Source organism: Xenopus laevis, chromosome 9_10L, assembly GCF_017654675.1.
Source record: "Xenopus laevis strain J_2021 chromosome 9_10L, Xenopus_laevis_v10.1, whole genome shotgun sequence".
Lineage (NCBI taxonomy): Eukaryota > Metazoa > Chordata > Amphibia > Anura > Pipidae > Xenopus > Xenopus laevis.
In genome coordinates this window covers 123,318,612-123,345,598 of record NC_054387.1, presented here as the reverse complement: position 1 = coordinate 123,345,598, position 26,987 = coordinate 123,318,612, and the positions used below count along the sequence as shown (strand labels likewise).

The following is a 26,987-nucleotide window of genomic DNA, read 5'->3' as shown; positions in this document are numbered from 1 at the left end:
ACCGAAGCGGCTGAAGATGTCGCCTGTGAACTCCGATGACTGAATCTGCACTGAGGGGTAAGTAAAACGTTAGGGGCATTTGCCCGGGGTAACACTTAGGCTGGAGGGAGGGGGGTCTATGTAGGGTAGGAGCAGGGTTGGACTGGCCCGGCGGGACACTGGTGGGCCCCGGCCCTCATGGGCCCCCGCCAGATCCCCTCTCCCCCGATCTCCTGGCGCTACAAAAAAAAAAAAACTATTTGTGGCGGCTCGCAGTGCTGTTCGCACATGTGTGCGGCTCCTTTTGCACATGCACAGCGTCGCAGTAGAGGCTCCGGAGGGGGGCCCTGGAGAGGAGTCCTGGTGGGCCCCACGCCCCCCAGTTGGACCCTGGGTAGGGTTTTTTAAGTTTAGGGTTGATTTCTCCTTTAAAGCACCAGGCACGCCCCCTGATGGCGCCCTGTAACCAGCTGCTGATGGGGGAAGGGAGAGGCTTGTTTATACAGAGCTCCTTAATTGTAGAGAGACAAAGCTGTTCAGGGAAAAAAGAAAATGATTTTCCTGCCCCAAATAGACCCTCGGGCTGGAGCCCCATTTCCTCATACGGTTCCACTGGGCTGTGACAGTGTAGCATTTCTCGGCCTCTATTCCCTTCTACTCACACACGTATCCCAGTAGCAGCTCCAGCAGGTATACGTGCTCTAATCCAGGTGCCATGGCAAGCCCCGCCCCCTGCCACCATGGCAACATCCAAGCCGGCCGGCTCCAGCCATTCTAAACAGCGTACTCGGGCGCGTGGCGGAAGTGACGCACCCCCCATGCAAGGGAACCCGGAAGTAGAGGGAATTCTGTCACTGTCCGTTGAGGAAGTTTCCCCAGCCGCACCGGAGCCATGAAGCGGGACGTGCGGATCCTCCTGCTGGGGGAGGGTGAGTGTGAATCACGTGACCACTGGTGAAAGCTTCACTCACCTCCCTGGCTGTGGGGGGCAGTATAGAGACCGAGAGCAGTGTCAGTGTGACCTCTGGCCAGTATCCTGTCTGTGTGCTGGGGGTTTGACGTCAGATAGTAACGAACTGGGAATTAATTACAGGCTCTGAAAGTCTAGTAACCCATAGCAACCAACCAACCAAACCAGCTCCTACCTACCCGCCTGCTGTTGGGATGCAATTTCTACTTGACTGTGGGTTACAACTCTCTGTGTCTCTCCTCACATCATCCCCTAGTGTTTCATGTGGAGCCCACCCCTTAGAACTGCACTTGTATGTGCTAATAGTAATTGTACTCTGTGGGGAAACCAGTGCAGTCTGCAGCAGGATTAGGAACAGAGGCAGCCATTCAAAGGAGAAAAGGCACAGGACACACATAAGATAACAGATAAACTCGGTATTATACAATGAGATTATTCATAATTTATCTGCTACATCTACTGTGTATCCTGTGCTTGAATGGCTGCCCCCATGGCTACACAACAGCTTGTTTATATAAACTATAGTAGTACTTATCTGTTATCTACTGTGTATCCTGTGCTTGAATGGCTGCCCCCATGGCTACACAGCAGCTTGTTTATATAAACTATAGTAGTACTTATCTGTTATCTACTGTGTATCCTGTGCTTGAATGGCTGCCCCCATGGCTACACAGCAGCTTGTTTATATAAACTATACTAGTACTTATCTGTTATCTACTGTGTATCCTGTGCTTGAATGACTGCCCCCATGGCTACAAAACAGCTTGTTTATATAAACTATAGTAGTACTTATCTGTTATCTATTGTGTATCCTGTGCTTGAATGGCTGCCCCCATGGCTACACAGCAGCTTGTTTATATAAACTATACTAGTACTTATCTGTTATCTACTGTGTATCCTGTGCTTGAATGACTGCCCCCATGGCTACAAAACAGCTTGTTTATATAAACTATAGTAGTACTTATCTGTTATCTATTGTGTATCCTGTGCTTGAATGGCTGCCCCCATGACTACACAGCAGCTTGTTTATATAAACTATAGTAGTACTTATCTGTTATCTACTGTGTATCCTGTGCTTGAATGGCTGCCCCCATGGCTACACAGCAGCTTGTTTATATAAACTATAGTAGTACTTATCTGTTATCTACTGTGTATCCTGTGCTTGAATGGCTGCCCCCATGGCTACACAGCAGCTTGTTTATATAAACTATAGTAGTACTTATCTGTTATCTACTGTGTATCCTGTGCTTGAATGGCTGCCCCCATGGCTACACAGCAGCTTGTTTATATAAACTATACTAGTACTTATCTGTTATCTACTGTGTATCCTGTGCTTGAATGACTGCCCCCATGGCTACAAAACAGCTTGTTTATATAAACTATAGTAGTACTTATCTGTTATCTATTGTGTATCCTGTGCTTGAATGGCTGCCCCCATGGCTACACAGCAGCTTGTTTATATAAACTATACTAGTACTTATCTGTTATCTACTGTGTATCCTGTGCTTGAATGACTGCCCCCATGGCTACAAAACAGCTTGTTTATATAAACTATAGTAGTACTTATCTGTTATCTATTGTGTATCCTGTGCTTGAATGGCTGCCCCCATGACTACACAGCAGCTTGTTTATATAAACTATAGTAGTACTTATCTGTTATCTACTGTGTATCCTGTGCTTGAATGGCTGCCCCCATGGCTACACAGCAGCTTGTTTATATAAACTATAGTAGTACTTATCTGTTATCTACTGTGTATCCTGTGCTTGAATGGCTGCCCCCATGGCTACACAGCAGCTTGTTTATATAAACTATACTAGTACTTATCTGTTATCTACTGTGTATCCTGTGCTTGAATGACTGCCCCCATGGCTACAAAACAGCTTGTTTATATAAACTATAGTAGTACTTATCTGTTATCTACTGTGTATCCTGTGCTTGAATGGCTGCCCCCATGGCTACACAACAGCTTGTTTATATAAACTATAGTAGTACTTATCTGTTATCTACTGTGTATCTTGTGCTTGAATGTCTGCCCCCATGGCTACACAGCAGCTTGTTTATATAAACTATAGTAGTACTTATCTGTTATCTATTGTGTATCCTGTGCTTGAATGGCTGCCCGTGTATGGCCACCTTTAGGGGTAGATTCACTAAAGGACTAAGTGGCTAACGATAGCGACAATTCACCATTGTTACCATCTGCAGGGACATCGCCTAATCACTAACAGGCATAGGTATCAATTCGCTAACGAAAGAGACCGTCACTAGTGTTCGTTCGCACTCTTATCGCCAGACGACTTTTCGCTCTGGCAAAAGGTCATTACTCTGCAAATTCACTAATGTGCGGAATTTACTGAACGTTACCTCTTTTACCATCTCAGACCAGGCAAAGTGCTAAAAAGCAGCCAGTTCCTCCTCAATCTTCTGTCACTTACATCATATTTTGCGTGTCGAAAATACATTAAAGTTTAAAAAACGCCCTATGCAAATTGACCAAAGCACAAGATCACTAGCGAATTTTCGCTAGGCACTACGAAAGCTAGCGCATCTTCGCTAAGAAATGCTCACACTGCCGAAGTAACGCTAGCGAAAAGTCACCAGCGTTCGGCGCCTAGGACAAAGCTTCGCATATTAGTGAATTGGCATAGTCATAGCGCATTTGCACTTGTGAAGCTGACGCTGGAAAAAAGTGTCCATTAGGGAATCTGCCCCTTTGTCCCTAAGCTCAGTAAGTGACAGCAGCCCAGATCAGGTGCTGGGAATCAGCAGAAAAGAAGATGGGGAGCTACTGGGGCATCTTTAGAGGCACATATCTTCCCTGCTAAAGGATTGTGGTTGCCTTGGGCTGGTAAAGAAACCTCTGTCATTACTGTATTGCTTGATGTGTGTTTAGAAGGCAGCCCTGTGACTGACATTTCTATATATTCCTTATATTTCAGCCCAGGTGGGGAAGACGTCTCTGGTTATGGCTCTGGTGGGAGAAGAGTTCCCTGATGAAGTAAGTGAGCTTGAGTATCCACTAACCGTCTACCTTAACCATTCCAAATTTAGAGCCAGCCATGCATTCCAGCACCATATGTCAGAACGGTCTTATAGAAGTGCTTGCAGAATATCTCCTAAATTGCTGATGGCTCCCTTAGTGAAAAAGGAATAGTTTTGTGGCACACTTGCTTGGGCCTTTAGGGTAAGGCCACACGAGCAGATTCGGGGAGATTTTGTCGCCTGGCGACTAATCGCCTCGTCTTCTGAGCGACTATCTCCCCGAACTGCCTCAGCGTGTTTTCCCATAGGCTATAATGAAAAGTCGCCTGCGCTAATGCACATGCGGCAATGCGTTTTCTATAGTCGCCCGAAGTTGCCTCACTGAGGCAATCAGGGAAATGCACCCAGTGAAATGCATTGTAAATTGGTGGGACCACAAATAGAAAATGCTGCTGATTGGCTGATATAAATACTGGCCAGGAATATTATTATTATTATCTGGCCTGTCTCTAAGCCAGTTGGCTTCAATATTTTCTTTCCTTATTAACAGGACACTATTCGTTATTCATTGATGGAAATTCTTCGTATTTATCACAGGTTCCATCTCGTGCGGAAGAAATTACTATTCCTGCTGACGTGACCCCAGAGCGCGTCCCGACCCATATCGTTGATTACTCAGGTGTGTAAAATGTTTGCGGTTCCTTGTGCTGTACTTGATTCTAATAAGTATGTGCCGTATTTGTGCCCAGCATTTGTGATCATTCCCTTGATCAATAAACAAGCAGCTCCCTGGACGCCTGCACAAGCGAAATATTATCTGTAATGGTCCTAGAATGCAGAATGGCTTCCATTGCTGATGCTGTAGTCTCCGCCTCCATGCTGACACTGAGCCCTCTTGTATATTAAAAAAAAAGTTTATTTTGTATCCAAAATAAATTAAAACACTTTGCATGAAACTTGGCATTTTTTTTTTTTGCTGAGTGCGTGCTGCTTAAACAATCCTGACCAATATCTATGTACCATCAGTTGTTATTTTTCTGATTGGACGTTTTGGAGACTGCAATCTGCCGATTCCCCATATCTGCCATTGCATTGGCTGTTCTGATCATTCAGGCTGTCAGAATGGAACAACATAAAGACCTGAGCTTGCAATCTCCCCTGCCTTCTCTGTGACATCATTTGTGATGTCATCATAGGTTGTGGGTTTTGAAGCCCCTTCTCAGCCTTATGCTAAGCCAGGCCTATCAACCCAAATCTTACCATCAATCTCCTTGCATCCAGTATCCGGGGGTGAACCTCTCTCTTAACATACACCTGTTCTGCATTTATGACACTGCAAAGCTTTACAGTTAGGTCCATAAATATTTGGACGGACAACTTTGTTTTCTAATTTTGGTTCTGTACATGACCACAATGAATTTTAAATGAAACAACTCAGATGCAGTGGAACTGCAGACTTTCAGCTTTAATTCAGTGGGTTGAACAAAAAGATTGCATAAAAATGTGAGGAACTAAAGCCTTTTTTTTAACACAATCCCTTCATTTCAGGGGCTCAAAAGTAATTGGAAAAATTAAAAAACTGAAAATAAAATGTTCATTTCTAATACTTGGTTGAAAACCCTTTGCTGGCAATGACAGCCTGAAGTCTTGAACTCACGGACATCACCAGATTCTGGGTTTCCTCCTGTTTAATGCTCTGCCAGACCTTTACTGCAGTGGCTTTCAGTTGCTGTTTGTTTGTGGCCTTTCTGTCTGAAGTTTAGTCTTCAACAAGTGAAATGCAGCTCAATTGGGTTCAGATCAGGTGACTGACTTGGCCATTCAAGAATATTCCACTTCTTTGCTTTAATAAACTCCTGGGTTACTTTGGCTGTATGTTTTGGGTCATTATTTAAGGCCTCCCAATCAATTTGAGTGCATTTAGCTGGATTTGAGCAGTCAGTGTCTCTGAAGAGCTCACAATTCATTCTTGTGCTTCTGTCCTGTGTCACATGATGGATAAACACTAGTGTCCCAGTGCCACTGGCAGCCATGCACGCCCAAGCCATCACACTGCCTCCCAAATGTTTTATACAGAACTGTGCTATGCTTTGGATCATGAGCTCTTCCACGCCTTCTCCATACTTTTTTCTTGCCATCATTCTGCTAGAGGTTGATCTTAGTTTCATCTGTCCAAAGAATGTTTGGCCTTTCTATTCTTGATGCATATGAGTGTCTTGCACCTTGCATATGCTCACTGTATTTACTTCCATGCAGTCTTCTCTTTATGGTAGACTTGGATATGGATACTCTACCTCCTGGACAGTGTTGTTCACTTGTTTGGCTGTTGTGAAGTTTCTCTTCACCATGGAAATGATTCTGTGATCATCCACCACTAGGGTTGCCACCTTTATTAAAAAAAGTAAAGCTACGTGACGTGCCGCAAAAGGGGCGGAGCAACATCGCACAGCGCTGGAAAAAAGCGCTCTTTGCGAATTGGGGGCAGGCCAGGGGCTTTTTTTAAAGGGCATAACAAATTACCGGCAATTGCATTACCGGTAAATTTGTAATACCGGCCCCGGTCTTGGCAGCTGTTTTACCGGCTAGGCCGGGTGGCAACTCTATCAACCACTGTTGTCTTCCGTGGACGTCCAGGTCTTTTTGCATTGCTGAGTTCACCAGAGCTTTCTTTCTTTCTCAGGATGGACCAAACTGTAGATTTTGCCACTCCTAATATTGTAGCAATTTCTTGTATGGGTTTTTTCTGTTGCAGCTTAAGGATGGATTGTTTCACCTGCATGGAGAGCTCCTTTGACCCCGTGTTGTCTTTTCACAGCGAAATCTTCCACATACAAGCTCCCCCCTCCTCAAATCAACTCCAGGGCTTTTATCTGCTCAATTGATAATGACAAAGCAAAGGAATTGCCCATACCTGCCCATGAAATAGCCTTTGAGTCAATGGTCCAATTACTTTTAAGCCCCTAAAATGAAGAGATTGTGTTGAAAAAAGGCTTAAGGTCCTTATAGACGCAAAGATTTCTCTTGCCGAACGACCGATTTTAGCGAAGTCCGACCAATCCTTCAAAATTATCGTGCGGTTAGTGGGATTCAAACGATCGTACATCTCACGATTTTTCGGCCGGCATCTGTCAGGAAATTGATCAGCCAGGTTAAAAAATCTTTATCGGCCCCAGTGCAATCTATCTATGTCTGCAGGGACAAGCAGGCAATATCTGGCAATAACGCCTGAAATGGTCTTTAGTTCCTCACATTTTTATGCAATCTTTTTGTTCAACCCACTGGATTAAAGCTGAAAGTCTGCAGTTCAACTGCATCTGAGTTGTTTCATTTAAAATTCATTGTGGTCATGTACAGAACCAAAATTAGAAAAAAAAGTTGTCTCTGTCCAAATATTTATGGACCTAACTGTATACCATCGATCTTTGGCTTTCAGATCATTAATAAATGATAATACACTTACATCCACTGTCAGGGCAGAGATTGCTATAGATATTCATATCCTTCTGCCAATATTGCTGTTTGCACAAAGAGCCTTCCACTAAGCCAGTATTATAAAAGTTCTCATGTACAGTAACGCTCTTCCCCTCAGGCACAGATTTACCGACACCGGTCATATTGCTGAAGGTCAAGTATTTGTCTCTGAGTGAGGGTATCTGCAAATCGATATTGTGTTTTGCCTACCTCCTCATAAAAGCACGTTATATATTGTCTGGTGTGACCTCTTTTCCATAAAGTCCTGTTCACTTGGCATCCCTAGTGTAGTTCCTGGCACAGTGGCTATTACCAACAAACCCAGACTGGTACATATTTCAGCATTGATTGCTTATTTGTGCCATAATCTCAGTGATTCTGCTGCTGTCACTTAATTGGTTGTAGGGACTGACTGACAATATACTGTATATATGCAATATAAAATCCACAGTACAAGGCTGATTAGTTTGGAATTCATATGGCAAGGCAGCAATTCTACGTCAGAATTGATTAATAATCAGCCCTGTAGTATCAGCTTCTATGAAAGATGAACCTCTTAATGAATCTCGACAACTCCTAAGCATTCCAGAGCACACTGAGCATGTGCAGTGCCACTCACACACAAAACATAGTCTACGGGTAAGGGCACACGCTAAGATTCGGGGAGATTTAGTCGCCCGGCGACAAATCGCTTCTTCTTCGGGCGACTAATCTCCCGAATTGCCTTCCCGCCGACTAGAATGTAAATTGCCGGCAGGATGGCACTCGGATCGCTTCAGCTTTCCGAAGTCACAGAAACTTTCCTTGCAACTTTGCGTGACTTTGGAAAACGAAGGGTTCCAAGCTATACTGCCGGTGATTTACATTCTAGCAGACTGGAAGGCATTTTCAGGGAGATTAGCCACCTGAAGAAGAAGAAGAGATTTGTCGCTGGGCGACTAATCTCCCGAAATAGCAGCGTGTGTCTCTGCCCTAAATAGATCCAAGATGGGGATCTTCTCTGGACAACTTTGAAGGCCTGGGTCCTTACTCTAATAGGGCTGCTAAACCTCTGGGCTCTGGGCACATTAAATACAACATTTCTAGTCCTATTTGTTTGTGGCCTTTAGTTCTCCTTTAAATATATTCAGCTGACTTCCCATTGTGCTTTTCAGGAGTAGAACAGACAGAGGATGAACTCAGGGAAGAGATTGCAAAGGTGAGTTTCATTTTTTTACTTACACCTAATACATTGCTATTACCAGACATGCTGTTGTGACACCTGAATCACAAACCTGAATCACAAACCTGTATTTATATAAGAATGTTTACTTAGTCTGAATTCCTACAAAGGGCACGAGCCTTATATTTGGCCTTACAAGACTATTGTGTACCAAACAATAGCAATTTTCAACCTTGTTGACGTGTATATTCATTTCCTCCTCCTTTTCCGCAGGCAAACGTTGTGTGCATTGTGTATGATGTCACGGATCTAGAAACCATTGAAAAGGTGAGCTCCTCGTGATTCTATCCAAGTCTAGGGCAGATCCAGAATGCGTGAGCCGTGTCTTTCTGACAGTCAGTGAAAAGCACAAGTACACGGGCTGAGAATTCAGTGTGTTATTTCCCACTAGCACTTTATAAGCCAGCTGAGAAGTGCCCCAACAATACCAACTAGTGCTTTTCAGTCTGAAAATGCTTTTTGGGTTTGTGGCTGGCTGATTTTTTGGACCTGGACAGACATCTGTTAGGCATGCAGGGCTGCCATTAGAAATAGTTGGACCCCCATATTACTTAGTTAACAGGCCCCTCCCTCTTAGCAGCCCCGGCTATGGCCCAACTGTCATATGGTCCCTTCCAACTAAGTAGAACGGGGCCCAACTGGAAAAAATTAATATTGACAATCCCCAAATCTGCCCTAGCCTCACCCTTACACTGAAAACACACTCAGTGCTTGTCAAAACCCTGTCCACTCCTGCCACAAGATGCGCTCCACTTGTGATCCACAAATCACACCACCCAGTCTGCTCAAGCCCCCTCCTGCCAAAAGGCAAAAACAAAACCCCCACCTGTACAAACCCCATTTTGGCACTACGGTGGAACGTACTAAGTGTTAATATGGTAGAAAAAAAGGCAGTTTAATTAAAGGGGTTGTTCACCTTTGAGTTAAAGGAGACATTGCGTAAAAAAAATAAGAATATATCAGTGCGTTATACTCATTTAGATATAGTAGAATTGTGCTTATAAATGTAGTGTTTCGAGCTGATTTATTGAATATTTCTGCAAAAACCCTAATAATCCCTCCCCTCCCTTCTCTTCCACTTCCTGCTCCCTGAATTCCCAGGCTGTGCAGGGGAGCCAGCGGCTCTCAGCTCACTGCACTGTAGGACAGGAACCAATCAGCAGCTAGCAGGACCTGATAGGGAACTGAAGCCTGTCTTTGCTTGTGTGACTGCAGCGCTGTGATTGGCTGTCTCCCTCCTACTGTGCTTCTGGAAGGGACCGTTAGGACACACCCACCCCTCATTTGAAACACAGACAGGGACCAGAGAACATCTATAGGGAGCTCCAATAAAGGGGCTATTTTTAAAGATAATATTAATTTTTAGCACCATGTAAAAGCAACACCATATATTACTTATAATTGCCTACAAAATTAGGGTTTTTTCATTTATCCTATATGTCTCCTTTAACTTTTAGTATGATGTCGAGAATGCTATTCTGAGACAATTTTGTAATTGGTTTTAATTTTTTATTATTTGTGGTTTTTGGGTTATTTAGCTTTTTATTCAGCAGCTCTCCAGGTTGCAATTTCAGCAATCTGGTTGCTAGAATCCAAATTAACCCCTCAACCACATCCTGAATTGAATAAGAGACTGGAATATGAATAGGGGAGGGTCTGAATAGAAAGAGGAGTAATTAAAAGTAGCAATAACCATACATTTGTAGTCTTACAGAGCATTTGTTGTTTTTTAAATGAGGTCAGTGACTCCCATTTGAAAGCTGGAAAGAGCCAGAAGAAGAAAGCAAATAATTAAAAAAATAAAATAAATAAATAAATAATGAAGACCAAGTCAAAAGCTGCTTAGAACTGGCCATTCTATAACATAAAAGTTGAACCACCCATTTAAAGTCAATTATCATTTATTATTGACTTGCTAATTACGCATGTAAGTAAACAGTGGCATCAGTCAAATCCAATTGGTTTTCAACTATGGGAAGGCAATATCTGGCAGACTATTTGACCTCAGCCCACTCATATGCCCTCTCTTAATCTATAATCAGTTTGCCAGTGTTCAGCCATCTTTATATGTGCTCTAACTAACGTCCCATTTCAGATGGCTTCCAAATGGATTCCCATGGTGAACGGCAATGCGGAACGAAACTCCCGGTAAGAATGTTCTACAATGAGGAGTTCATGTTTCTTTTCTTTTGGGCACAGACATAGTCTCTGACTGTATAACCTCTTATAACATGCTTCTGTCTCAGGCTTCCCATAATCCTAGTGGGGAACAAATCAGACCTTCAGTGTGGCAGCTCCATGGAATCCATTCTTCCTATCATGAACCAGTTCTCTGAGATTGAGACCTGCGTGGAGGTAATCAGCTGCATGCTCCAGTCAGATCTTCAAAACCACCCTCTAATACGACAATATGGAGTCCAAAGCGGGTGGTGGGCCAATAGCTGGGCCCCCTTGGGGGTGGAGGGCCCTGGTCACTAAGTAGTATTGAGGCCAATGATTTCTAATGGCAGCTCTGTATAAACAGATATTTTTAAGAATATGTTTCCCTTTCCAGTGTTCAGCTAAGAACCTTAAGAACATTTCTGAGGTTTTCTACTATGCTCAGAAGGCAGTATTGCACCCCACGGCCCCACTGTATGACCCAGAAGAGAAGCAGGTGAGTAGCCAGCAAATGGAGTGTTAAGATGTGGTAATTTACTACTAAAGCAAATACATTGCACCACAGCATTTACCCATGGCAACCTATCAGATGTTGACTTTCATATAAAACTATAGGCCAGTTAGTCTGACGTCAGTGGTAGGAAAGCTTTTCGAAGGGTTAATAAAGGATAAGATACTGGACTTTATAGCAAATCATAATACTATGAGTTTGTGCCAGCATGGTTTTATGCGTAATAGATCTTGTCAGACTAACTTAATTTCTTTTTATGAGAAGGTAAGTAGAGACCTCGATTCTGGGATGGCAGTGGATGTGATTTACTTAGACTTTGCTAAAGCATTTGATACAGTGCCACACAAAAGGTTACTGGTTAAATTAAAGGAAAACTATACCCCCCAAACAATGTAGGTCTCTATTAAAAGATACTGAGTAAAACAGCTCATGTGTAAAACCCTGCTTCATGTAAATGAACCATTATCATAATAATATACTTTTTTAGTAGTATGTGCCATTGGGTAATCATAAATAGAAAATTGCCATTTTAAAAAATAAGGGCCGCCCCCTGAGAACGTAAGATTCACTGTGCTCACATACAAACCACATGTAAGGTCACATGAGCCAATTAACAGACAGAGTTGTGTCTTTTGCTTCCTCACTTCTTCCTGTTACAGTTAGTGGTGTAGTATTTCTGGTCAGGTGATCTCTGAGGCAGCACAGATAGAGTCACGAAATGGTGGTTCAAGGCAAGAGATGTAAAAGGGCAATATTTATGTAAATATATATTCCAGTTTGGTAAGATTCTTTAATATGTCATTCAATTTGATATAAACTATCTGTTGCTTAAGTATTCATTTTGGGGGTATAGTTTTCCTTTAAGGAATGTTGGCCTGGAACATAGTATTTGTACCTGGATAGAGAACTGGCTAAAAGATAGACTACAAAGAGTGGTGGTAAATGGAACATTTTCTAATTGGACCAGTGTTGTTAGTGGAGTACCGCAGGGCTCTGTACTAGGTCCCTTGCTTTTCAACTTGTTTATTAATGACCTGGAGGTGGCCATTGAAAGTACTGTTTCTATTTTTGCAGATGATACTAAATTGTGCAGAACTATAGGTTCCATGCAGGATGCTGCCACTTTGCAGTGTGATTGGTCTAAGTTGGGAAACTGGGCAGCAAACTGGAAAATGAGGTTCAATGTTGATAAATGCAGGTTATGCACTTTGGCAAAAATAATATAAATGCAAGTTATACACTAAATGGCAGTGTGTTGGGAGTTTCCTTAAATGAGAAGGATCTAGGGGTCTTTGTAGATAACACGTTGTCTAATTCTGGGCAGTGTCATTCTGTGGCTACTAAAGCAAATAAAGTTCTGTCTTGTATAAAAAAGGGCATTAACTCAAGGGATGAAAACATAATTCTGCCTCTTTATAGGTCCCTGGTGAGGCCTCATCTGGAGTATGGGGGCAGTTTTGGACTCCAGTCCTTAAGAGGGATATAAATGAGCTGGAGAGAGTGCAGAGACTAAGTGCAACTAAATTGGTTAGAGGGACTTGGATGATTTTTTGGACAGACATAATATCAAAGGCTATTGTGATACTAAGCTCTATAGTTAGTATAGATATGGGTATATAGAATTTATGTGAGAGTAGGGAGGGGTGTGTGTATGGATGCTGAGTTTTCATTTGGAGGGGTTGATCTTGATGGACTTTGTCTTTTGTCTTAAAAAAAAAAAGTGATTTGCAGTGGTGCACTATAACTCCCATGTTAGTAATGGAGTCGCAGTTTGGTTCCATGACATTTAACCTCTGCTGAGATTTCAGCCTGGGCAGAAATCGTGGTAGTAAAGGCTTTCTTCATATTATTATTACTAGGCTATTATGTAGGCTTTCTACAACAGCCTTCACCCAGATGTCAGCAGATTCCTGGCTGTGTAAGGCTATGGGGAATTTGTATGCATAGCAGCATGCTGCACTGTAACAAATATATATTTATGAGGGGTCTAAACACAACACAATACGCTAAACAGGTTTCCAGCTGTGAGTGTGACTTCAGCCATATTCCCCCCAGCCATTAGCACCATTGTAGTAGAAAATGGTAACCTTTGCAGCAGCCATTGAATCTGATTAATTTAGACTGATTGTTGCAGCACCTGGGGGGGGGGGAACGCAAGTGACATCAGCAGTGACAGGGTTTTTGCAATTTATCTCGCTCAATGTATTCCCTATGGTTTAAGTTGTAATGGCTTTTTATTTCTGTTCTAGCTGAGACCACAGTGTAAAAAGGCCTTAACTCGAATCTTCACCATCTCTGATCAGGACAGCAATCAAATCCTCAGCGATGAAGAGCTCAACTACTTCCAGGTACCTCCTGGAACTTAATTACCAAACTGTCGATTCTGGCTCTTAAAGGAGAAGTAAAGCCTAACTACAGAAGTAGGCTATAAATGTTGTATGTTATGTTTTGTGCTTCTGTACCAGCCCAAGGCAACCACAGCCCTTTAGCAGTAAAGATCTGTGTCTCCAAAGATGCCCCAGTAGCTCCCCATCTTTTTTTCTGCTGATTCACTGCACATGCTCTGTGCTGCTGTCACTTACTGAGCTTAGGGAGCCACTCACAATATACAGTACACATAGAATAGAAATGTCACAATATAAGGCTGATTAGTAATTAATACAGATAATTACTACATGGCAGCACAGAAACCAGTGTAATTAGCATCAGAATTTAATAATCAGCAAACCTGTAGCATCAGCTTATATTACAGCCAGGGAAGCTAATTTTCTGATGGATAATTAGTGACGAGCCCTAAGCTTAGCTTCTCAACAGCCAATCAGAGCCCACTGAGCATGTGAGTGTCACAGACACTTTCCAAGATGGTGACCCCCTGTGACAAGTTTGAAGTCCTGGATCATTGCTGCTATTGACAAGCTGAAACTTTAGCCTCGTGCAATAAGTTCAGTGTATAAAAGACGCCATTTTTAGCCATATTCATTTTTAGAGGTTAGTTCTCCTTTAAATGGGATCTAATTGCCAAAAATGAATTGATGTAAACTTACTTAGAGTAGAGGCCCACACAGTTCTGTTTTAGCAGATCTGTACTCACATTCTGGCCCAACACACTTTGACATGCCCCTGCCTGAAAATAGTATTAATTGCTGTTAACTGGCTTATAGCTTATCAGCATTTTTTCTGAGAAATTCATTAATTTTGGGGTTTAGCTACCCTTTAATACTTCTCCCTTTTCTTTCCCTCTAAACTGAACTGTTAAAGTGAATACTCTCTTCATATGACTTTGATTGCTCTATGTCTCTGGCTTGTACCTGTATCGCTGATTTCATCCCTGTTTTTGTTTCCACACCCCTCTTCTGGGAGGCAGCAGTCCTGCTTTGGGAACCCGTTAGCTCCTCAAGCTCTGGAAGACGTGAAGATGGTGGTAAAGAAGAACACAGCAGATGGAGTGCGAGAGAATGGACTGACATTAAACGGTACAGAATATAATGGAGGATGGCAGTTAAACCAGCCGTAGCACATTTTCACATCAGTATTATTTATTACATTGGGCCTTTTTATTCTGTTTCAAAGGCTTCCTCTTCCTCAACACCCTCTTCATCCAGCGCGGCCGCCATGAGACCACATGGACCATCTTAAGACGTTTTGGATATGATGATGCACTGGAACTAACAGATGACTACCTCTACCCACCGTAAGTGGCAGTGAAATAGTACAACCAACCCCTCTGTCAACTGTCATTGTATGAGATGTGAGACTATGACTAAGTGTCCCTGGTAGACACGAAACGCGTCAGGCCTTGGTTCTTCATTATGGAGAATAAAATGTAAGCTTTTTAACCTTTTACAATCTGACTCATGCTCTACTACTTTGTGGGTCCATACTTGTGCCGTCTCTTTTGACGTCTCCTGGTGCAGGACAGAAATCTGCTCTTTATGTTGTTGACTGGGGATACAGATGTTAGATATAGCACAAAAATCATGGGGATCTTTATGTGATCACACTAGATGAGGCATCAGTGATATGATATTTTATATATATATATATATATATATATATATATATATATATATATATATATATATAAAATATATATATATGTAAAAAAAAAAAAGGCATCACGGCTCAAGTTTAGGAGCCAAAACGTTGCAATAAAGCCAACAAGTTTTTGTTTTTCACTAAAAGCCCTGTGTGTGCGGCTTTGTTTTTTGCGTTATGGATAATTGTTTATAACCAGCACCCAGGCATTATTATACAGTGATCGGTGCACCAGCTTTGGGCTCTCTCTCTCTCTCTCTCTCTCTCTCTCTCTCTCTCTCTCTCTCTCTCTCTCTCTCTCTCTCTCTCTCTCTCTCTCGCCTCTGACACTGGTTACTCAAGCCATTTTAAAAATTCCCTTTCTTCTGATGCCCTCCAGCCGCTGGGCTTGTAAGTGTTTTCACCTCTGAATCTGGCATGACCATATGTTCAATGATGACCTCCAGCAATATCATCTGGAAGCTGGACACATATACAGCATATGCGAATATTCCTGTTTGTGATGCCTGTAAGTGTTGATGCCCAAGGCAATACAACTAATCTCCAAACATTGTCACCACTTGACCCTAATACCCTAGAAGCAACAATATTTCTACTGTGTTCCATTTGCACGCTGAGTGGCTGCTGTTTTTCTCCTCTCCCTGTTGCCTCACCTTTGTTTTGTCTGTACATCTAACTGCAATTGTCTCCTCATCCTGCAGGTTGCGCATTCCGCATGATTCCTCCACAGAACTGAACCACTTCGGTTACCAGTTCTTGCAGAAGGCATTCGAGAAACATGATCTGGTGAGGGACACAGATAAAGCGCTTTCTTTCCAACAATAAAAGGGAATAGAAGCCAGGCACTTGGTTGTTGGTCTGTAGACAGGGTTGCCATCATTTCTGGAAAAAAATACTGTCCTTCCTATATTTTTATGGTTTTTCCCTATAAGTAACATTGGCAAAATACCGGGCAGGTGGCAACCCTATCTGTAGATGTGGGTTTACCACCTGATTATACAATTAGAACAGTCACAGATAATAATTGTTGACATAAAATGTATCGTAATTTGCCTTTTACTAGTCACCTACCCTGTACACCAAGCCCCTGGTTTAGGGCCGATATCAGTTAGAGACAGATGGGAGTCTTGTCAGGGACCCTGTTTGGACATAGTAGGGATCATTTACAGCACAGAGGCCTGCGGCATGTCATACAATGCAAAAAAAAAGTGCAGCAGTCGGACTCTTTATGCACTTTGCATGCTGCGTCCTACATTGTGTGACATGCCGCAGGCCTCTGCTGTATTTCAGAGAGCTCCATCTATGACGGGCGGAGACATGTAGGCTTCTTTTATATGTAAACGGTAGAGAGGGCTAGGAGGCACATCCCACATCAGGGCCCTGTCCTTAACGCAAACTTACTTAGGTGGTAAGGGCAGGGCTGCTGTGCCTCCTGATGCTGCTGAATTGTTATCACACTACTTTGTTGGTAGGAATCTCTAGTCCCAGGTTATTAGCCCGCTGCCTTCCGGGGCCCCTGGATAGGGCCCTGATGACTTATGATTTCTTTTGTCAGCCCTGCCCTCATTGCATGAACCAGCCCTGCAGTTTGGGATTCTGTTATCAGGCATTTTCAGCTTTTAGTGGATCCCTGGTCTGTCCAGTACTAGACTTGTAGACAGGAAGTCTACTTGGGAAAATACTCTCCATAACATAGTTACATAGTAATTTAGGTTGAAAAAAGACACACGTCCATCAAGTTCAAACTTTTAACTTTTTTTAAACCTGCCTATCTGCCAGGTGATCCAGAGGAAGGCAAAAAACCCCATCTGAAGCCTCTCCAATTTGCCTCAGAGGGGGAAAAATTCCTTCCTGACTCCAAAATGGACCAGTCCCTGGATCAACTTGTACTATGAGCTATCTCCCATATCCCTGTATTCCCTCACTTGCTAAACACCATCCAACCCCTTCTTAAAGCTATCTAATGTATCAGCCTGTACAACTGATTCAGGGAGAGAATTCCACATCTTCACAGCTCTCACTGTAACAAACCCCTTCCCAATATTTAGGCGGAACCTCTTTTCTTCTAATCAGAATGGATGACCTTGTGTCAGCTGGAAAGACCTACTGGTAAATAAAGCATTAGAGAGATTATTATATGATCCCCTTATATATTTATACATAGTACATATCATATAAAGATAATGTATCTTTAGTTTCACATTTCTTAAACCTTTCTTATTGACAGTATTGCTCTTTCTTTAGGATGGAGACGGCGCTCTCTGTCCCTCAGAGCTGCAGAGTTTCTTCAGTGTCTTCCCGTACACTCCCTGGGGTCCCGAATTACCCAGCACGGTGTGCACAGCAGAAGGCGGCAGCTACCTGCCCTTGCACGGATACCTCAGCCAGTGGACGTAAGCTTCTGCTCCCTCTCTGTGTCCCTGTGTTTGTATTCTACGTGCCCTGTGCTAGTAGGTGAGAAGCCCTAGTTATACCATTGCCTGATCTGCCAGTGATTGAGATCTAACCTGCGCGGTCTTGTGCTGATATGAAGGACGAAATTCCGTTCACCTTTTGCTGGAAACCATCAAAGGGAAGTAGAGACTATAAATGGAATAGCTAATAGGAATGCAGTGTGCTGGGCTTTCTTTAATTAACCCTTTAAATGACAACCGGTTGCTATGCACCAACGTTAGTGCGGGTCTTTTTAATCTGCCGGCCTCTCTAGTGTTACAGGGAAGGGCGTTTTCTGATTAAGACATTTAAGGAGGGGGCAGGTAAACCCCCACCTGCTGTTTTTTTGCTCTTTAACAGTATTTTTTATTTTTTTTTAATTTAAATAAAAGTCACCGAGACGATATTAAGTTGTATCTGTGCAATTGCATCTGCCACGGTAAGTAATGAATGGGATCCCTTCCTGCGTAACGCAGCGACCCCTCTGCCTCTATTGCTAAGGTTAATGATGTTATAGCAGCGGTGCCTTTCCACCGGGATAATTTATGGCTGGAAGGTTCCCATTTAATGGTGTTAATACTTCCTTTACCCATAGCCTTGCCAATGACAAGCTGAAAACAGAACTTTACATAATCTGAAATGCCCTGGGCCCCAGGCTGTGTCCTTTATCTCTCAGGAATTGTCTTATTGGCACTTTGCTCAGATGATTCAGTCCAGGCCTGAAGATGCTGCACAGTGAGGCCATACAGGATCGGCATAGGAAGTAGAAAGGACACGGAGTCAATATCAGTGTTATACAGCTCTTAGAATTATCTCTGCCTGCATGGTGCTGACAGTTGCACACACCTCTCTGCCTTATCTCCAACTCCCAGCAGCCTTCAGATCATTAGTTCCTGCAGTCCTGTACTAATCTCACCATGTGTGTGTGCTGCCGGGCATTTACATGTTTTCTAGATAACTTCAAGGCTCAGAACTGCATTTCTCATTCTTTTTATACGTGGTGTTTGGATACTCCTGCCTGTAACAAGCCTCCCAGCCAGTCCCTTTTCATCTCCAACTGTCAGCATCATAGCTATTGCTGAGTCCCCCAGGCACTGCCTCATTTGCCGCACTCCCACCTGTTACATCTCTATAGCTCTTGCTTCATTCCAGCTCCCAGTCTCTGTATATGCTGCTAGACTGTAAGCTCTTCAGGTCAGAGTTACCCCAAATCAGAGTTCTGGATTAATTAGGCTTCTTTATCTGGCAGATGATGCATAAACAGGTTCAGTGCTATAACAATAAACAATGATGAAGATACTCTTATCTTACACCACATTGCTGACTCCTGTGCAGGCTACGTCATCTGTTCATATTCTCCTTGGCAGGTTGGTGGCTTATCTAGACGTCCATCGATGCCTGGAACACCTGGGTTACTTGGGATACCCAATCCTGTGTGAGCAGGAGAGCCAGACGCATGCCATCACAGGTTTGTAGCATGTTTATATGCCTTAAAGGGATACTGTCATGGGAAAACATGTTTTTTTCAAAACGCATAAGTAAATAGTGCTGCTCCAGCAAAATACTTCACTGAAGTCCCTTTTTCAAAAGAGCAAACAGATTTTTTTATATTTAACTTTGAAATCTGACATGGACCTAGACATATTGTCAGTTTCCCAGCTGCCCCAGTCATGTGACTTGTGATCTGATAAACCTCAGTCACTCTTTACTGCTGTGCTGCAAGTTGGAGTGATATCACCCCCACCCCCCCCCCCCCAGCAGCCAAACAAGAGAACAATGGAAGGTAACCAGATAGCAGCTCCCTAACACAAGATAACAGCTGCCTGGTAGATCTAAGAACAACACTCAATAGTAAAAGCCAAGTCCCACTGAGACACATTCAGTTACATTAAGTAGGACAAATAACAGCCTGCCAGAAGGTAGGCACAAGTCACATGACTGGGGCAGCTGGGAAACTGACAATATGTCTAACCCCATGTCAGATTTCAAATTGAATATAAAAAAAAATCAGTTTGCTCTTTTAAGAATTGGATTTCTGTGCATAATTCTGCTGGAGCAGCACTATTAACTGATGCACTGAGCTATGAGTGGCAGCCCTACAGTCAGTAACCACCATATGGGCTTATCTGCTGCCCCCCAACTGTCTCCCACATTGAGTAAATTTTAACTTATCCTGGCTTCTTTTCCAAAGCAATGGCTGATCATGCCATGAAGTTGCCTGTGTGCCATTAAAGGGGGTGTTCACCCTTGAATTAACTGTTAGTATGATGTAGAGAGTGATATTCTGAGACAATTTGCAATTGGCTTTAATTTTTTATTATTTGTGGTTTTTGAGTTATTTGGCTTTTTATTCAGCAGCTCTCCAGTTTGCAGTTTCAGCCATCTGGTTGCTAGGGTCCAAATTACCCTGGCAACCAATGACTAGGCCGAATACCGAACTGAATCCGAATCCTAATTTGCATATGCTTTTTATTTAGCAGCTCTCAAATTTGCAATTTCAGCCATCTTGCATATGCAAATTAGGAGTGGGAAGGGGAAAACATTTTTTATTTCCTTGTATTGTGACAAAAAGTCACGTGATTTCCCTCCCTGTCCCCAGTTTGCATATGCAAGATTGCTGAAATTGCAAATTTGAGAGCTGCTGAATAAAAAGCATATGCAAATTAGGATTCGGATTTGGTTCGGCCGGGCTGAAGGATTCGGCCGAATCCTGCGGAAAAAAGCCAAATCATGGACGAATACCAAACGGTGCTTCCCTAACCTGGATAAAAAGATGAGTAATAAAAAGTAGCAATTACAATACATTTGTAGCCTTACAGAGGATTTGTTTTTAAAATGTTTAAATGTTTTTTAAATGCAATGTCAGCAATCTGGTTGCTAGCGTCCAAATGGCCCTAGCAACCATGTATTGATTTGAATAAGAGACTGGAATAGGAATACGAGAGGCCTGAATAGAAAGATGTGTAGTAAAAAATAACAATGATACATTTGTAGCCTTACAGAGCATTTGTTTTGAAATGGGGTCAGTGACCCCCATTTGAAAGCTGGGAAAAATTCAAAAGGCAAATAATTTAAAAACTATAAATAAATGAAGGTCAGTTGAAAAGTTGCTTAGAATAAGGCATTCTACGCAATTTTTTAATTGGCTTTCATTCTAAGTTAACTTAAAGGGGATCCACCCCATCAAAGTTGCTGATCTTATCTACAGAATACATTTGTACAGCAGTAGTCGGTGCTTTTATGGGGTAATGTAATCATTTGGCCGGGTCTAGTAACCCACAGCAACCAATCGTTTCCAAGCAGCTGACTGGTAAATGATAACCAGTCAGCTTGGTTGCTACAGGTTACCAGAACTTCAGCTACACAGCAGCATGGTAGCTTCTAAATTGTGACTTCACTATTATTTTTCATGTCTGCACAGTACTTTCATTATTTGCCCATAAACCTTGAATGTTTTTCCCGTCGGTGAGCCTGGGATGGGGCACCTTCACGGTGTGATTATCTCATCAGGCTTTTCCATCCAGTCGCAGTTCCAAAACTCACTATCCCAGGCTCAATCAGAGCCGGTACCTGAGTTCCGCAGGAGCCTTATTAAACAAATTCCACTTATTTCAGCAGTACTGCGGCTTCCAGGCTTTACACTTGATTTAGCTAACGCTCTCATATTCTCCATTAACAAGATTTATTGCTGCAAGGATCTGGAGTAACTGCACCAGTAACTATGCACCAGTAACCATGCAGTCATTTGCAGTATTAATATACGTTTGGAGCCACACATCATCACCCCAATTGTATACTGAAATACTGGAGTTCCCTGTATAGCTCAGCCTGCAGCCTTGTGCCTTTATATGGTCACATAACCCCTCAGTGACTTCTAATATCCTTATCATTTACAGTAGGGGGTACATTATCCCTTATAATACATGAGTGTTACTCAGAGTTCCCTGTATAACTCAGCCTGCAGCCTTGTGCCTTTATATGGTCACAGAACAACCCCTCAGTGACTTCTAATATCCTTATCATTTACAGTAGGGGGTACATTATCCCTTATAATACATGAGTGATACTCAGAGTTCCCTGTATAAGTCAGCCTGCAGCCTTGTGCCTTTATATGGTCACAGAACAACCCCTCAGTGACTTCTAATATACTTATCATTTACAGTAGGGGGTACATTATCCCTTATAATACATGAGTGATACTCAGAGTTCCCTGTATAACTCAGCCTGCAGCCTTGTGCCTTTATATGGTCACAGAACAACCCCTCAGTGACTTCTAATATCCTTATCATTTACAGTAGGGGGTACATTATCCCTTATAATACATGAGTGATACTCATAGTTCCCTGTATAACTCAGCCTGCAGCCTTGTGCCTTTATATGGTCACAGAACAACCCCTCAGTGACTTCTAATATCCTTATCATTTACAGTAGGGGGTACATTATCCCTTATAATACATGAGTGATACTCATAGTTCCCTGTATAACTCAGCCTGCAGCCTTGTGCCTTTATATGGTCACAGAACAACCCCTCAGTGACTTCTAATATCCTTATCATTTACAGTAGGGGGTACATTATTCCTTATAATACATGAGTGATACTCAGAGTTCCCTGTATAACTCAGCCTGCAGCCTTGTGCCTTTATATGGTCACAGAACCCCTTAGTGACTTCTAATATCCTTATCATTTTACAGTAGGGGGTACATATATATTTATATAATACACAAAAGCCATGAATATCCTGTAAATGATATCCTTATAAACGATGAGTTCTGATGTCATCAGTTATAAACGGTGAGTTCTGATGTCATTTCTGTCACATGACTCACTGAAACTTGTGTATTATAATAAATAAAGTATATATTTTACAAGAGGGAGTACTTTATTCACTATATATATATATATATATATATATATATATATATATATATATATATATATATATATATATATATATATATATATATATATATATATATATATATACACACAGAACAGAAGATGAGTTCCTGTCTGTGCATTTAGAACCGGGTTCCGTTTACTTTCCTCTAAACCAGGAGAGAAAACTTGCTGTTATTTTTTATTCTAGGGAATATTTATTCTGCTTTAATCTCATAGACCTTTGTCTCACGGGGGGAGATCCCGCTGGCAGCTCTCTGCTAATGTAATTGCTGTGTGAAGAAGGAGTCACAAGGGCTTTCCAAGCTGAGGAATCTTAACCGCTTCATTGCTAGAGGGCCTTAAAATCTAGTGGTGTAGATGGTCCTTAATTTAGGAATACATATATATAGGTAGCAGCAGAGAGGAGGGGCAATTAAAAGGAGGTTGATTTTACAACCGGGGCGCTAAACCTGCAGCCCTCCAGCCTCGTGTCCCTGTTGTACGTAGGCAAATGTCGTTAGTGCAGAAATAGAACTAATAAAGGCTGATGTATATTCATTTTCCTTTCCTAGTGACGAGGGAGAAGAGCATAGACTTGGAGAAGGGGCAGACGCAGAGAAACATCTTCCTGTGCAGGGTCATTGGTCCACGTGGGACGGGCAAGTCGGCCTTTTTACGAGCCTTTCTGGGGCAGAGTCTAGAGGTGAGTGGAGCTCTGTCCTGCTCTGTCTCTATTCCCTGCCCACACCTCTCACCCATACTGCAACCACATCTGACCCCAGGTGCCAATCCCAGACCCATTTCTTCTCCCTCTCTCTCTATAGGAGCAGCAGCTGAGCAACAAGCCGCCCTCGTTCTACTCCGTGAATACAGTGCTGGTCGGTGGCCAGGAGAAGTATCTTATTGTGAGTTATTGGGCCGAGCAATGGGATAAGGGCTCTGGGGCCGAGGATCAGAACATATCGTTACTGGAAATGAGCAGGGCTAATTAATGGGACATTGTGCCCCCCGTTAATGGGTTTTGGGAACAGTTTATGCTTTCCCTTTGTCTTTTATCCTGGGTTAAACAAGGCTGTTCCTTAGGGTCAGGGCACACGCTCAGATTCAGGGAGATTAGTCCCCGGGGACAAATCTCCTCTTCTTTGGGGCGACTAATCTCCTGAACTGCCTCCCGCCAGCTAGAATCTAAATCACTGGCGGAATGGCACTCGGAACGCTTTGTTTTGCCTCACGAGGAAACTTCCGAGTGCCATCTCGCCGGAGATTTAGATTCTAGCCAGCGGGAGGCAGTTCAGGGAAATTAGTCGCCCCAAAGAAGAGGAGATTTGTCGCCAGGCAACTAATCTCCCCAAATCTGCCTGTGTGCCCTGACCCTAAAGTGTTTGTCCCCCTTCAAACACCTAGTTGTTTTCAGACAGTTAGGCGAGGACATTTAGGTGCCTAATTAACCTAAATCAACCTAATTAAATGAATACGTTAGAAATCCCCACCGATTGGTCTCACTGTAACATTCTGCCTCAGGCACCTGACTGTCCTCATTGCAGCAAAGCACATTTGTTTGGCAGAAGTCTCCCCCTATAGTGATGCAAATAAATTGGGTTTCATCTGTGGACCCTACAGGGCAGGACTGGAGGTTTGTGGCCCTTCATAGGACCCTTTTGTACGAAAACATAGTGTCAATGGCATCTAGAATACACCCGTCTATGAAATCTTATTGGCTGGTCACTTATCTGGAATACCCTATGCTTATTGGCTACCTTTTATTGCACAATGATCCCCACAATGATGCCCATGGCGCCATGATTAGTGTGGCGAATGTATTGGAGGGCATTCAGCCGGCAGGCCCCATCATATACTTCTGATATTGCTTCTCGGCAGCTGTTTGAAGTGGACGTGGACACAGAGTTCTTGAAGACGTCCGACGCTCCCTGTGACGTGGCCTGTTTAATGTATGACGTCTCCGACTCCAAATCCTTCAATTACTGCGCCAGCATCTACAAGGTGAGAGAGGGTTGTGGGTGGGTCCTATCTGGGGGGTGGTATCTACTTCCCCTACTTTGCACCATTATTTAGCAGTTCAGATATATTTGTTGAGATGACAATACGAAGCAGGAACTGCTTATATGGACTGCTCACCAACCAATCGCATCTTCACCTGATGTGTCCCACCTAGTAGTCATACCAAATCCGAATTGCGGCTCTTATAATGCTGTTTTCATTTCCTTTAGGGCGGGTTTCTCACAACCTTCCGTTTTTCCCCCATAACAGCAACACTATATGGACAGCCAGACCCCGTGCCTGTTTGTGGGCTGCAAATATGACCAGGGAGAGGTGAAACAGCAACACGGCATTTCACCCGCGGAATTCTGCCACAAGCACCGTTTGCCGCCTCCCTACCATTTTACCTGCCAGGGCTCCCCAGACAGAACTATCTACAGCAAACTCGCCACTGCCGCTGCCTTTCCGTAAGTACCAGTAGGGCAGGGGGTTCTGGGAAAGTACTGCTGGTCACTGACGTTATATTAAAGGAGAAAAAATGTGTTTTTCAAAAAGCATCAGTTAATAGTGCTGTTCCAGCAGAATTCTGCACTAAAATCCATTTCTGAAAAGAGCAAACAGATTTTTTTATATTTAATTTTGAAATCTGACATGGGGCTAGACATATTGTCAGTTTCCCAGCTGTCCCCAGTCATGTGACTTGTGCTCTGATAAACTTCAGTCACTCTTTACTGCTGTACTGCAAGTTGGAGTGATATCACCCCCCCCTCCCTTTCCACCAGCAGCCTAACAACAGAACAATGGGAAGGTAACCAGATAGCAGCTCCCTAACACAAGATAACAGCTGCCTGGTAGATCTAAGAACAGCACTCAATAGTAAAATCCAGGTCCCACTGAGACACATTCAGTTACATTGAGTAGGAGAAACAACAGCCTGCTAGAAAGCAGTTCCATCCTAAAAAAAACTAAAAAATACACTTGCTGGTTCAGGAATGAAATTTTATATTGTAGAGTGAATTATTTGCAGTGTAAACAGTGTCATTTAGAAATAAAAATCTTGGCAGAATCCCTATAACCAATACCTGTAGAGCAGTATTTCTATTTCTGGGGTTACTTGCACTGATACCTCCTCTGTCCTCTGCCCCCAGACATCTGCATGACACAGAGCTCAGCACTGCCTCCTTCTGGTTGCGAGTGGCATTGGGGGCTACCGTGGCTGCCGTCGTGGGATTCACCCTCTACAAGGCTCTCGCGCGAAGCAAATAGTGACCTCTGAGACCTCCAGTCATTAACCAACCGAGATAAAGCTGTCCCAAAAACTCTCTCCGCCTCTCTCCTTCCTCCGTTGCTAATCAATGTGAGGGGTCGTAGAGAACTCAAGGGGCAACTTCTACTTCCAACAGAAACATGGTTTTGCCTCCTTCCTTCTAACCTTATTCCTTTATTACTCTCTAAAAGACTAAAGGGGCCACTGTTGTCATCTCATAAAAAAAAATGTGATTGCTCTGCTTCTCTCTTGGCACCGAGAGACTGATGGAAACCTTTTTACACTGATTTGTCTCTGCCTTGTTCCCGTCTCCCAGCAGAGCTGCCCCACTTAAAACCAAAGTGAATTAACAGAACCGATGCTGGTGTTGAGATGAGGCTTTTGTAGCCTCTGGCCCGACTCTTGCTTAACTAACATTTGCCCAAACCTATTACGTGAAAAGAATGTCAATCAGGTTGCCCAAACGCGTCAGGCCTTCCATGAGAAAAGTGCAATAATATAATGCATGTATAACTGACACATACACACTGCTCAGTATATGGTGCTGAGCAGATAAGAGGTTTCTGATAGTGGAACCCAATGCAGTGTAAACAGCCTCCCTCCCTTCTCTGCTGTTCCTATAGCAGTACAGGTGTGGGGGAGGGGGTTACCCACTTCAGTCCTCTCATCAGTGTTAACAATTCCATTTGATCAGAAGTATTGACTCGTCGAGAAGCTGCTCAAGTCCCCCGGGCGACCCCATAGCTGACCCAACGGCATCTCACGATGTTGCAGGAGGCCACGTTTCAAAGTCACCTGCTGTTTTACTTCTAAGGGAAGATGAGCTCTCGGGACCCCGGAGCCTCGATGATCAATGATCAGTGCGTTTCGGTTTAGCTTTTATATCATCACAACAACTGACTGGATGCCAGAATGTACAAACGCTGGTCTTTTTTGTTTTTATCAGATCAATCACGTTTTGGTTTTTTTTCTTTTGTTATTTATGTACCAAAGGAAGAAAAAGTGCATTGGAAAGCGAAGGGAGACCGTGATTTTACTTTGTTTTTACGTCAGTAAAGAATAAAGACCTATTTTAATTA

The 26,987-nt window shown here is 43.0% G+C and overlaps 1 protein-coding gene across 2 annotated transcripts; it reads left to right on the top strand.

Moving 5' to 3' along the window:
* The first annotated feature begins 751 nt into the window (after positions 1 to 751).
* rhot2.L (ras homolog family member T2 L homeolog) lies at positions 752 to 26,987 on the top strand. Of its 2 annotated transcripts, none has more exons than XM_018236658.2 (19): positions 752 to 908; positions 3,890 to 3,948; positions 4,530 to 4,611; positions 8,558 to 8,601; positions 8,839 to 8,892; positions 10,721 to 10,773; positions 10,872 to 10,980; positions 11,180 to 11,281; positions 13,546 to 13,644; positions 14,661 to 14,769; positions 14,867 to 14,987; positions 16,033 to 16,117; positions 17,576 to 17,724; positions 19,132 to 19,232; positions 23,216 to 23,346; positions 23,468 to 23,548; positions 24,522 to 24,644; positions 24,912 to 25,108; positions 25,790 to 26,987. In XM_018236658.2, exons 1-19 carry the CDS (start codon positions 872 to 874, stop codon positions 25,905 to 25,907), a joined length of 1,854 nt encoding a protein of 617 aa, XP_018092147.1. In that variant the 5' UTR covers positions 752 to 871; the 3' UTR covers positions 25,908 to 26,987. The 2 variants fall into 2 exon arrangements, with proteins under 2 accessions (XP_018092147.1, XP_018092148.1); XM_018236659.2 differs by lacking the exon at positions 752 to 908 and adding an exon at positions 974 to 1,162.